Source organism: Homarus americanus, unplaced genomic scaffold, assembly GCF_018991925.1.
Source record: "Homarus americanus isolate GMGI-L3 unplaced genomic scaffold, GMGI_Hamer_2.0 scaffold21314, whole genome shotgun sequence".
NCBI classification, from domain to species: Eukaryota; Metazoa; Arthropoda; class Malacostraca; order Decapoda; family Nephropidae; genus Homarus; species Homarus americanus.
In genome coordinates this window covers 234,725-248,277 of record NW_024720811.1, presented here as the reverse complement: position 1 = coordinate 248,277, position 13,553 = coordinate 234,725, and the positions used below count along the sequence as shown (strand labels likewise).

The 13,553-nt window shown below is 44.1% G+C and overlaps 1 protein-coding gene across 4 annotated transcripts in view; it reads left to right on the top strand.

Annotated features, from left to right (window-relative positions):
- The first annotated feature begins 420 nt into the window (after positions 1–420).
- Positions 421–13,553, top strand: part of LOC121861183 (choline transporter-like 2) — a 59,787-nt gene continuing 46,654 nt past the window's right edge. The window contains exons 1-2 of one of the 4 annotated variants that reach the window (XM_042358748.1): positions 421–560; positions 7,734–7,855. In XM_042358748.1, the coding sequence (XP_042214682.1) occupies positions 7,831–7,855 (25 nt within the window). In that variant the 5' untranslated portion in view covers positions 421–560; positions 7,734–7,830. Of the gene's footprint in view, positions 561–6,124; positions 6,223–7,733; positions 7,856–12,760; positions 13,183–13,553 lie in introns of those variants that run through there. The other 3 variants (XM_042358750.1, XM_042358749.1, XM_042358747.1) reach the window with 3 other exon arrangements.

The following is a 13,553-nucleotide window of genomic DNA, read 5'->3' as shown; positions in this document are numbered from 1 at the left end:
ATAGACCTGTGGAAGCAAGAACAGCGCTAAACCTTAAAATAAGACTAGAAAAATCATGAGAAATAACGTGGGGCCCGCGAATATTACGAACAATCTACGGTTTCCCATTCTTCACTAGTTGATGATACAGTGAGATTGGATAGATGGGAGGGTCTTCCTCCGTATGTGAAGTAAATAAAGCGTGATAGTGAGTGCTGTGAAGTACCTTCTCTTGGGGTTGTTGTTGAGTAGTGAGGGTGACAACAATGGCTCCTGCACATGTCCTAAAATCTCTCTGTTTAATTGCCACCCCCACCTTGTGTTTTGGCGCCAACTCGTCGCCACACCCTCCTTCTCTCTTTACATCCTTGTTGACTCGTGTCTACTCTCCCTATGTTGTGTGTGGCTCTTTTCCACGTGTATGCGTGTAGCGGCTGCGCGGCCTACTGCTCCCCTCCAACGCAGCCAGTTTGCAGTGTGCACACCGCCAGTGAGAGCGAGAAGGCGTTCCCAGCTACTGAGGGAACACTCCACCTCTCCCTCTCCCCACAACTCCCCTTGCCCACCCTGAGAGTGACACTGTTAGTCCCTAACCACCAGGTCATTCTCGTATTTGCGTAAACTAAGTGAAGCATCCTGACCATCGAGGGACAGGGTGGAGACGAACAGGTTGAGGGAGATGTCGGCTACTCTTGTGAATGAATCTTACCAGCGACTAGTGAAGCTGGTCACGCTTGATTTAAACACTGCTTGCTTCTGAACTTTGTGACGTTCAGCGCAACGATACAGTATCGATAATTTAATAAAGTTTATATTATAATAAGCGACAGGAATTGTCACATTCTTCTTACATTGTGCTGTTGTTAATGTACAATATTTGAATAACAACCTGGAATGTTCGTCAGCACAAAATGTTTTTTTTTAAATCTGTGAATGACACTTGTTCCCCGTCAAGGAAAGGTCACTGCCTGCAAGTGGTGTTAAGGCTAGCATCAGTATGTGTGGTCACTGTGGTGTACAGTACCTCAGACGCACCACCTTGGAATTCATCGATGCGGACGTCAGTGTTGTGTAGTGACAGGCGTCATGGGATTACAGCGGTGCTTTGTGACATCATACATGGATCCTTAACAAGTAATTGCTACAGGTATTAAATAGATGATTTCGATTTAGAAGATAAAAGTCAAAGCTTATTTTGGACGGAGAGAGAGACAACTGGTTGGCTAGGTAGGTGGTAGTGGGGAGAGGTTGGCACAAGTGTAGATTACCAATATCCGTGATGGTGGCCGAATTTCAATGTGTACAGGTGGTAGTAGGTATTATAAGATAAATCACCTGAGGTGTAGCTCGTGAGGCAGGTGTGTGAGTCACTTAGGTTGTGTGAACATGACTGTGACAGTAATAGACAAACAGTGACAGATTCTGCAATAACATAATGGCACACGTTAACAGTGACACAAACAAACGTGCAGTGGCACAGTAACAGTGTCACATACTAACAGTGACACAGTAACAATGACACGTGCTAAAAGTGACACAGTAACAATGACACATAGTAACAGTCAATGACAATAACTGTCACATACTAACAGTGGCACAGTAACAGTGACACATGCTAACAAACAATTTTACATTAACAGTGACACATACTAACACAGTATCAATGACACGCTGTCAGACAGTGACACAGTAACATTGACACATACAAACGTACAGTGGCACAATAACAGTGTCACATATAAACAAACAGTGACACAGTAACAATGCCACTAACAAACAGTGACACAGTAACAATGACACATATTCTGCTTACAAACGGTAATACATTGTTACAGATAGTATCACATACTAAAAGACAGTGACACAAGCTAACAGTAACACATACTAAAACAGTGACACATACTAAAACAGTGACACAAGCTAAGAAAGTGACACAATAACAGTTACATACTAAACGGTAGTGAAATAAGACACATGCTAACAGACAGTGACACATACTAATAGTGACACAGTAACAGAAAAACAGCAGTTGGGTTTAGCGAGCGAAAAAGACAGAGATTTAGGGTGAGGGAAAGTGTGAAGAGGAGTGGAGGGTGACGGAGAGTGTGAGGAGTGGAGGGTGAGGGAGTGTGAGGAGTGGAGGGTGAGGGAGTGTGGGAGGAGGGGAGGGAGGTGAGGGAGTGTGAGGAGGAGTGGAGGTGAGGGAGAGGAGGTTAAGCCGCAGACTTACTGAATGGCATTTGCCTATAGTCCATGTCTGCGTTTGTTGGTTGATTATGTTGTCTGAGAGTCGTGTCATATTATGGGTCAGATGTCATTCCATGGGATCAAGTCTCATTCAGGGTCAGTTGTCATTTGTGGGGTCAGGTGTCATTTCAGGGGTCAGGTGTCATTTCAGGGGTCGCATTCCAGGGTCAGGTGTTTTAGGGGTCAGGTGTCATTTCAGAGGGTCAGGTGTCATTCCATGGGGTCAGGTGTCATTTCAGGGTCAAATCTCATTCCAAGTGGTCAGGTGTCATTTCAGAGGGTCAAGTGTTGTTTCAGGGGTCAAGTGTCATTTCAGGGGTGTGTCAGGGAGTCAGGTGTCATTTCAGAGGGTCGGTGTCATTTCAGGGTAAATCTCATTCCAAGTGGTCAGGTGTCATTTCAGAGGTCAAGTGTTGTCAGGGGTCAGTGTCATTTCAGGGGTCAGTGTCATTCCATGGGGTCAGGTGTCATTTCAGGGGGTCAAGTGTTGTTTCAGGGGTCAAGAAGTGTCATTTCAGAGGGTCAGGTGTCATTCCATGGGGTTAGGGCTCATTCCATGGGGTCAGGTGTTGTTTCAGTGGATCAGGTATAATTTCAGGGGGTCAGGTGTCTTTCCATGGGGCTGTGTATCATTCCATGGGCATCAGGTGTCATTTCAGGTCGGTTAGGTGTCATTCTAGGGGGTCAGATGTTTTTCCAGGGGGATCAGGTGTCATTTCAGGTGTGTTATTCCAGGGGGTTAGGTGTCATTTTAGGAGAGCCATGTTCTATCCCTGTAACTGTAGGTTCTGTCGAAGTTAACTAGGCTGGAACGTTTATATTTTATTGGGTATTAGTAACAAAACCCAAGTTGTCTGTTATCCATTTATTTAGGAACCAAGACAATTCCAAAGTGTAAATCAACCGTAACTTATCACTGTAGCTATGAGTGTTAAGAGAAGGACGGAGGCTATGTAAATAGACCGTTTAATCACGTCCGTTCGATGTGAGATTATGAGTGTGACTTCTATGAGGAGTGACCCATCGAGGGTGAACGGAATAGGAATAGGCACGTCGTCCTCCCTCCTCGAGGAAACGGAGCCATCCACGACGGCTCTCAAATAACGTCTTCTAGTCAAGGGTATCAACCTACTGCCCGCTTTGGGTGGCCAGAAAGTCGGCTACTAAAATGCCTTAACTCCGCATAAAATGCCGCGGCTTCCCGTTGGCACACCGTATCACGTGCACTGAACATGTCACCTCATAGCTAGTGGAAAGTTACAGGGAGTGAATCAGTATATAAATCAAATGTAATTAACCCATTTATATAATTCTTCTGTTTATGAAACAAGGACCATTACAGCCATGTGTCATTTCAGGGGGTCAGATGTCATTTAACGGGGTCAGGTGTCATTTAAAGAGGGTCAGGTGTCATTTCAGAGGGTTAGGTGTCATTCCAGGGGGGGTCCGGTGTCATTTCAGGTGTGTGGTGCCATTCCAGAGGTCAGGTGTCATTTCAGGGGCCAGGTGTCACTCCATGGGATTCAGGTGTCATTTCAGAGGGGTAGGTGTCATTTCAGGGGGTCTCGAGCCATTCCAGGTCAGGTGTCATTCCAGGGGTCAGGTGTCATTTCAGGGGGTCTGGTGCCATTCCCCGTGTCCGGTGTCATTCCATGGGAGTCAGGTGTCATTTCGGTTTTTTTATTATGTGTACTTGAGACGTTTCATATGATTGATAAGTACCCACAATATTACACGGGAAAATGGATTAGGTATTATCCTTCTTTATCTTATTGTTTATGGTGGTACTGATAACCAAGCCAGAGTGAGTGACGTGATCAACTTTCTCCCTGAACACATATCCTGTACTCACACACAAAGGCTCAGTGACTCACATTTTATGCGGTGTGTATGTGTGTGTGAGAAACGTCACCCGGAATATGTACATTTACTCGATACTGGAGCTAAACTAGCGGGGGGGGAGGGAGAACTGGGGAGGGAGGGAGGGACGGAGGAGGTGGTAGGGGCAGACATGGATCACGTAACAACCCAATAAGACAGGCTTGGGCAGCTGTGTGGCCGTCTTAGAAGCAAAACTCTCAGTGACTTGTCAGAGATTTACCGCACCCCTTGGGACACAGTTGATACCTTGGATGTATAAAGGGTTATACCTCCATGGTTGACACCCACCATGAGTGAACATTGTGTGTATGAACGTATGAGAACCTTTGTTGTGTAGAAGGGTGTATCGAAGCCATTGCAGATGTAGCAGCGCTGGCCTGTGTTGTGTGGCGTCACCGTGGTGTTGTGGGCCCCCTCCCCCTCCTTGTTGTAACTGTAGTATCGTAATACAGTGGTCCCAACCTTTTTGAGGCTCTGTTATCATTGTAAATATGGTGGAGGGCGTCAAAATTTTTCATCTAGTTTCAAGGAAAATAAATCTTATATACTGTATAGTTATTTGCAGTTATACACGTCTAACTGTTACCAGTTACATACTTTTTACAGCTACTTTGATAGGACGTGTGTATTTACCCTAGTGAGAAGGCTGGCTCTCTCTCTCTCTCTCTCTCTGAGCCCGGTGTGGAGTAAATACAAACGTCCTGTACATGACAGACTCGGACAAACGACCCCCCTCTCTCTCTCTCTCTCTCTCTCTCTCTCTCTCTCAAACTATAAAGTTACATCAAGTTATTACATATTTTCATTAATTTCTCTCGGACAAAGAATCCCACATAATTTAAAATTGTCTAATGAACCCTTACGGGCTCCATAGTATGGTTCCGCGGGCGCAAACTACAGATTGGGGACCACTGCTGTACAGTATAGGTTTATGAAGTACACTCTACCGATATTTGTGTGTTTGTGTGTTTGTGTGTGTGTGTTTGTGTACGGTATGACGTCATCAGTCTGGCATGTCCTTTGATCCACCAATATGGTCAGGGCTGCACACAGAGGTCCCAGTAATGCTCCTCTTATCCTGGCTTATATGATACCTTTTATTACTGATATTATCTGTGTGTGTCCTTGAGAAGGTGCAATTGTGTTAGGTACATAAGGTACTCCTGTACTGTACATTCGTGAATATGTTTCTTTGTTAAGATTTCCTGTGCGATAAAAGTCAAGAAATACCGGAGCATTATTATTGTAAGGGAAGAGAGTGGTGGTGGTAGTTATGGTGTGATGGTGTGGTTGTCGTGTGGGTGAGGTGAGTGACTGGACTATTTTTAGTTTAACAAATTTATTGACAAAGCTTGGAGTACAGTTACCTATTCTGAGTAATTCAATCAGGTCTTGACACTGAGGGTGGTATCACTTCTCACTGCCACGCAGGACAGAGGTTCATACACAAAGGAATAGATCTTATTCATTAACAACATATATAGGTTAGAGTCGTGTGGGTGATGTCACTGTTCGCTGCCATGCAAGACAGTGGTTCATATACATTGGACGTCATATTCTAATTGAAGACTAATCAGTGTGGGCTAGCAAATTTGGGATAAACAGCAAGAATGTCCTCAAGCACCCCTGATTCAATATAGTGATTACAAAGTTCATGATGCAATAAGCCAGGTGGCCTGAAGTCTTTGACAGTGTCACATTCAATAATATAGTGTTCAAGTGTATGCTTTAAAGGTTAATCACAAAGTTTACAGGCTTAGTGTTCCGGTACAGCGTTACTATCTTGCCAGATGTGTCTGTATCCTCACCTAATTCTGGCTACAACTATATCACATTGTCTAGTTCTGTCTTTATGCTGGCCATACCGGTACCACTTATCACAAAATTTTGACTGGCACTGACGTCATGGGTGAGTAGTGACCCGCAGCCTTATCCATTATCAGGGCTTATAGAGAACCCCGCCAGTTCCGCCACATAACCAGTGCCCACTTTTTAGTTACCACGCGTACAGCCGCCTGTCCTGTTCCACTTGGTGTGCGTGTCTCGTCTGTGTATCACCACACAAAGTGCTGTGAATCTGCACTTGTACCTTTGTGTATCACCACACGCTCTACAGTACAGTATATGTGCATGTTTGTATGATTTGGCAAAAAAGACATTTAAAAGAATATCACTTCATTAGACTTTGGACATACTGGAACATAAGCAAGAGGATATTTATATCCTTATTACAACAGAACTAAGAGACTGATTTCCCAGAGACTTCAGTGAATGTCAAAACGGAAGAGCATTACAGAGTTGTGGCGGTGAGATATGTGAGCGAAAATGTGTTGAGAGAAAGGATTCTATACAGTAAAGAGAAAGAGAGAGAGAGAGAGAGATAGATTATTACGCATTGTACCTCTGTCCTTGAACACAAGCAACTTGTTTTTATATGCATTCTAGAGGAACCCTCGTTTAGTGTGGTGATGCCATGGATGTGCATTATTTAGGGATTGATAGTGCTCGTTCTGAGTAGTGTGTGGTAAAAGGCTTTGTGGAGATGGTGAATGACTGACACACTTCCTCTACCACCTTCCATCACCAGTTGCCACCACTACCACCCAACCGTCAGCACCTACCGTCACAGCCTACCACCATTACCTACCGTCCCCACCTACTACCATCACCACTTGCCACCGCCTACCGTCACCACCACCCCCACAATTTGCCCCAACCACGTACTATCTACCCTACCACCAACACCACTTGCCTCAGCCACTACCTGTCACCATCAACATTTTAAGTGGAGGACAGTACCGAGTAATGATGACGAGACCCACCATCATCATTATACTAGGCTTGACACACGGAGCGAATATGTTACTTGAGAACTTTCCCTGTGTAGCCGTTATTAAGTCTGACGGAGGTAGTTGGAGATTCAAGATTTTAATTTGGGAATTAGAATAAAGTATTGTAGCAAGTCTTTGTGTAGATGTTTGTACCTACGGACCGTGGAGACTTGATTAAATCACTGGTGTAGCTTTTGACATTAGTATTACCCGAGTCGCCTTCCTGGGTCCTCACACACACACACCTACTCCCTCCCCTCACACTGGTCACCATCCTCCTCCCTCCTTCCATACAGGTCACCATCCTCCTCCTCTCCTTCACAGGTCACCATCCTCCTCCTCTCCCCTCATACAGGTCACTAGACTCTCTCCCACACACAGGTCAGGCCAGTCACCGCCCCTTTCCTCCTCACCATACTAACAATAAACTCAGCCCGTTGTCCAGGAAAAAAGAATCTCGCCCCATTATCTTATTATTAATCAGATTGACAGAGCTTCACGCATTAGACCACAGTTTTCAGTGTAATATTATGTGTAAAGATATAGTGGTGTAAGTGTGACTCTCTGGTATATATCACAAATTACTGTGTTGAGTGTTGCTGTATGACGTGTGGTGGGAGCCGGTCAACTCTGCCATAAGACCTAGCCCCCTTCGAGGTAACGTTAAAGTGTTTAATTACCCATGTGAAACAAGTGAGGGGAGCTAATCTTCATGTGATCCTAATAATCTCCAGCTACAGAAATTGTGCTGACCTATTTGTTCCCATTTATAAGTATACCGTGTTAAATTTCCAGGTGGATAAGATTATTCGTGAGTTACATGTGAACATTGAACAATAAGTGATAAGTGTGGTAGAGACGAGAGGCCCGGGTGAGGCAGCCAAGAGGAGACATGGGGGAAGACAACAAGGAATACGGTGAGTGTTAAGATACTTGTAGCTTTTAGGTTCTTGTCATGCTCTTTCAACTACCAGTAACAACAACACCACCGTTCAACATAAGTGCTTTAATAAACGCATCTGTTCCACACACAAAATCCTGTATTGTACTTCGTTAAGTGATATAGGTCGGGGTTCACAGATGGAACCTGTGGGTCTTAAAGCAGCCATTGGGTAACCTTGATTTAGAGGTTCAACCATACTGTCTTCTTTTATTATTTTAGAATATAAAGTGTACGTGTAGACGAGTGTGTGTGGGTAAAGTTAGGTCGTGGCCAACACTGCAGCAAGAGTATCACATAACAAGCCAATCAATGTTGAGGTGATACTGCACAATGGGTGGCGTGTGTGGCCTTGTGTGACCCTAGGAATGATGGCCACCCAAGGAATATGTGGTGGCCGGCCCTGTGTAATTTCAGGATGCTGGCGCTGTGAGTACTGCTAATCCGCTATTGACTACAGTAATGAGGTTTTCCATGTGTGTGGTGCAGTGTATATTCAAGGTAGCTGTAACATGTAACAACTACTACCATGAAGGTTTTGACGATTCACCACTGTAAAGATGTGTGTAAAGATATTTCTTACCTGGGACAATATACAAAGTTTAGTACTGTAGTTAATTCGTTGCACAATATCAACTCGGTAGTAAATGTAATTCTAAAAAAAAATTCGACTTGGTGTACCTTAGTTAATGTGAATGTATTAATGTTACTTTGTGGTAGTGGGTTGAGGGTGTGGTGAAGGAGGAGAGGAAATTGGTCTGGCCGTTGGTTTCCGGTGCCATTCTCCTCTGCCCAGTACCTCACGTGTATAGAATGGATATCAGTTCCCTAGAAAGCGTTCAGAGGAAGATGACAAGGATAATTCTCGGCATTAAGAACCTTGAGTATGGAAACATTAAAAATCCGGATGTGTGTTATTTTGAGAGACTAAGAGTGTCCTGGATTTTTTGTAATGGTCTAATTGTCTAGGTGTTACGTAAGGTTATATTATTGTGTTTCTTATATTTCTTACCGTAGAGTTCGATACCTTCACACTGGTTACTTACAGGAGATTATGGTGTATCTAAGTAGAAATTCTCTCCACCACCCGATTATTCCATGATTTATACGTGATAAATGATGATTTAATGAGTTCCATTAATTTACAACATCCGTCTAAGTTATTGGTTATACTTTGTCATAACCAATCAAATGCCATTTTTAGTAATAGGATCACAGATACGGGCAGATAATTGCACTTACATTTATTTGTCAAGCTTCCATACAATGATTTACAATTTGCATGGATATATGAGTCACTCGCGTTCACTCTGTAATAAAATTAATCTTCTAAAAGAGAGTTTTTAATTTGGGGACACATGTGATTACTACTCTACTGTGGTATGACTTAACAGAGCCTTAATTCTTCAAGTGATACATTTACTGCCAGCCTAGATTGCTTTTGTTGCAACCAGGCTTCCGCACAAGAACTTCTTTTCACGGGGAATAACAACAAAAAGTACTCTTGGGTTACCACACATAGTCTCGCGTCACTGACAGTCACTGTAGACGGTTGTCGCCGCAAGGAGAACTGGTAAGCGTGACTTGATTAACCACTTGGGTTCAGTAGGCCAGCCTGGATTGCTTTTGTCGCAACTAGGCTTCCACACGTGATTTTTCCACGGGAAATACAAACCTAGGTTAACGCACTTAATCTCGTGTTGATCACAGTCACTTTAGACGGGTGTCGCGCAGGAGAACTCTGTGAGCGTGAATTGATTAACCCTTTACTGTAGGTTTGATAGGCCAGCCTGGATTGCTCTTGTTGCAACCAGACATCCACACGCGATATTTCCACGGGGATAACAACCGAGGTTAGCACACTTAGTCCTGTGTCGCTGTCACTGGACGGTCCACAGGACGGGTGGCGGTGGAGGACTCTGTGTGGTGTCCCGTTCCCTTCAGGAGGGAGAGGGTGGAGACAACCCATGGCCTAGCCCTAGGGGATACTACTCAAAATGTGGTTTTGAGGCGTGAGGCGATGAACAGTACAACACTGTCTCACTGGTCTCTCCCTATAGACTGGCTAACATACCACTAATGGAAAAAATATGTCGTAGTCATGGCTCGCCGGGTGCCTTATCTCTGGTAAAACAAACTTTGAGTTGGTTGCGTGGGTAAGCCTAACGCAACCCATGACAAAGAGTGAGGGGCTATATAATAATAATAATAATAATAATAATTAACGGTTTATTGAAAGAGCTTGGCAGCCAGAAGGCTGAAAATATACAGTTACATATTTGGGGAATGGGTTACGAATTACAAATAATATACAAGTGACATAAGTGACACAAATAAGACATATAGTAACTTAGATGGGGATCAGCCTAAACTACAGTTCATTTCAACATAGTGACAGTGTAGGGAGCAGTGTTTACTGGGAGTGAATACACTGATTTATTACATGTTATTGATAATTTTTACAATGGTTGGGACTGGGCTGTCTTATAGCGATCAGTTCGTGCACGTATGGGCTGGATGCGGTTGTGGTGTCGAACAGCAATTCTGGACAGGGGATCTCAGGTGGTAGTAGGGGCCGGTGTCGATATGTAGAAGCTTACCAAATTTGCAGATGAGGCCGGTGATGGTCAGAGAGTCGAAAGGGTCAGTGTGTTGAGCGCTTGATATGTGGAGTAGGAAGGGAGAGAATAATCTTGCATGCCCTCTTTTGGACTTTTTTAAAGTACGTTGTGTGTGGGCATTTAGGAGGAAGACCAGGTGGGGAGGCATAGGTGAGCTTGGGGTTATGAATGTTGTGTATACACTGAGGAGCCTGTGCAGGAACCCGAGGACTTGAGTCAGGAGGAGGTGGAGACGGAAACTGGAGGATTTGACAACTTCACTGACGTGTGGTTTCCAATTTTGTTTGTTGTCTATGGTGACGCCGAGGAGCTTCGTGGAATCTACAACCTGGAGTGTGTTCGGACCTAGGGTAATGGAAGGAGGTGGGACAATGTCGGAGGAGGGGTTGATGTGCATAACCATGGTCTTGGTATGGTTGATGGTGACATGGTTGTTGGGCCCAGTTGACTGGTCAATAAATCCTGAAGGCGGTATAGTTGGGAGCAGAATTGTTGACGCTGATCCCAATGGTGGAGTCGTCGACATATTTCAGCGAGCAGGGGTTTCTCTTAGGGCATCATTGATGAGCATGGAAGCAGAGTGGTCCATCTTGGTGCCTTGGGGGACGCCACAGGTGAGTGACTGAAAGGTGGAGACAGCCTGTTTCTCATGATAAGTTACACGTTATCGCAAAAAAAACTAAAACGGGAAGTTTCTTCAGGAAGGCTACACACACACACACACACACACACACACACATACACATACACACACACACACACACACACAGCGCGCGCGCCGTGTAATATCTGAAGCTGGAAACTGACGCCGAGAACCGATTAGCAGTGAGGCGAGACTAGAAACGTCGAACACCAGCCACTGCTAAACGATGATTTTACCCGACAACAACTTTCTTGGCCTGAGCGGTGGTGACAAACTCTGCACAGGTGAACAGGCCACCTTACTCCAGTGACCGCCTTACTCCGGTGGCCGCCTTACTCCAGTGACCGCCTTACTACGGTGGCCACCTTACTCCAGTGACCGCCTTACTCCAGTAATCACCTTACTCCAGTGGCCGCCTTACTCCAGTAATCACCTTACTCCAGTGGCCGCCTTACTCCAGTAATCACCTTACTCCAGTGGCCGCCTTACCCAGTAATCACCTTACCCAGTGGCCGCCTTACTCCAGTAATCACCTTACTCCAGTGGCCGCCTTACTCCAGTAATCACCTTACTCCAGTGGCCGCCTTACTCCAGTAATCACCTTACTCCAGTGGCCGCCTTACTCCAGTGGCTGCCTTACTCCAGTGACCGCCTTACTCCAGTAATCACCTTACTCCAGTGGCCGCCTTACTTCAGCACTTACTCCATACCTTACTCCAGTAGCCACCTTACTCCAGTAGCCACCTTACTACAGAAACCACCTTGCATCCTGTGCAAGTACAGCAGGTGGCGGTGGCAAGGATGACATAAAAAATGGTGATTAAGGAGAGTTGAGAGGGACAGTGTCAAGAGCGCCTCTTGATATGTGGTGTAAGTCAGGGAGAGAATAGTCTTGCTCGTCCTCCTCTGCACTCTCTCTTGGAGTCCTCGTTGTGTGACAGTTAATCCGGCAGGGGAAGCATAGGTGAGTTAAGGGAGAATGGACGTTGTGTAAACATTGATGAGTTCAGATGCGGGAAGTCCAAGGAGCTAGACACGACGGAGAATGTGTGTGTGTGTGTGTGTGTGTTAACACACACTAGCAAGTAAGCGTTAAAGTATGAGTTTAAGTTATATTATAAAGTTTAACTCCCAGGGTTGAACGAGAGGTGTGGCGTAAGTGCACATCTGGCCACTGTCTGTGTTCATGGTCATAACATGTACGGTTCAGGAATGGTTGTCAACAAGTTGTGTTAAAAAATAATATCTTTTGTGTAATATTATATTTTGATGACCTTATGACGTTAATCTCCCGAGGTCAGTTCAAGTCTGTTACTGTTTGGTCCTGATCTCTTGCTGAAAACTAGACAAAGTTCGGGCTACAGAAAACTACTGGCATACAATTAAAAATAAATAATAAACAAGAATGACAATAAGATCTTTCGTGACGAAAAGCGTAAAAAATATTTACTACTGTTTCTTTTTTCTCAGGGATAATTATAAAAACAAATCGTTTTGGTGGGAATACGGCGGACGTGAGCTGGTGGTCGAGAGACCTTGGTGTTCTCCAGTGAGCTTATTAATGCAGTGGGGCGTGGCGGCCCTTCTTGTGTTCACACACACACACACACACACACACACACACTCTCAGTCGCTCTCTGTCCACCACCCAGAGCTGTGCTGGTGCCAGCTAAACTCCCTGGTGCGCGCCACCCCTCCGAATCTAATCTTTATTGTGCATTTTATCTTTATTGCTCAAACTTAGCCCGAGATTAATTTAATGATATATTGTATCCACCGACAAAATTTTTGTTCAGATGCGGAAAGGGCCGGTGGTGTGTGTGTGTGTGAACTATTACATGCATTACAAGGAATCGGGAGGAAGTGACGTACTACATTTATCCAGTAATCTGGTGACGTAAAACAAGATATTGTGTTGACGAGTGTCAAGTTCCCCAGTTTTGTTGGAAGACGAGTGTGAGTGAGGGTGTACCGGTGTGGGACACTAATGCACTGTTACAATGGGTCAGAAAGTTAACAAACACCAGAGACTGAACAAAGGTGAGTACCGTGTGTGTGTCTTTGCTTTTGTGTGTATGTGTGAGGTTCTTGCGTTAGATTTTTTCGAATATATATATATATATATATATATATATATATATATATATATATATATATATATATATATATATATATATATATATATATATATATATATATATATATTTATTTATTTATTTCATGTAAATCCACAATGAAAACGTGGATAAGATAAATATTGATAAAATCACGGGAAAATGGAAACAACGGTACCTTAGCTTTCATCTTTATTCAAGATCTTCAGTTGCCTCTGAAGATGTAGTATATAAACAATATATATGTATATGTATATATATGTATATATATATATATGTATATATGTATATATATGT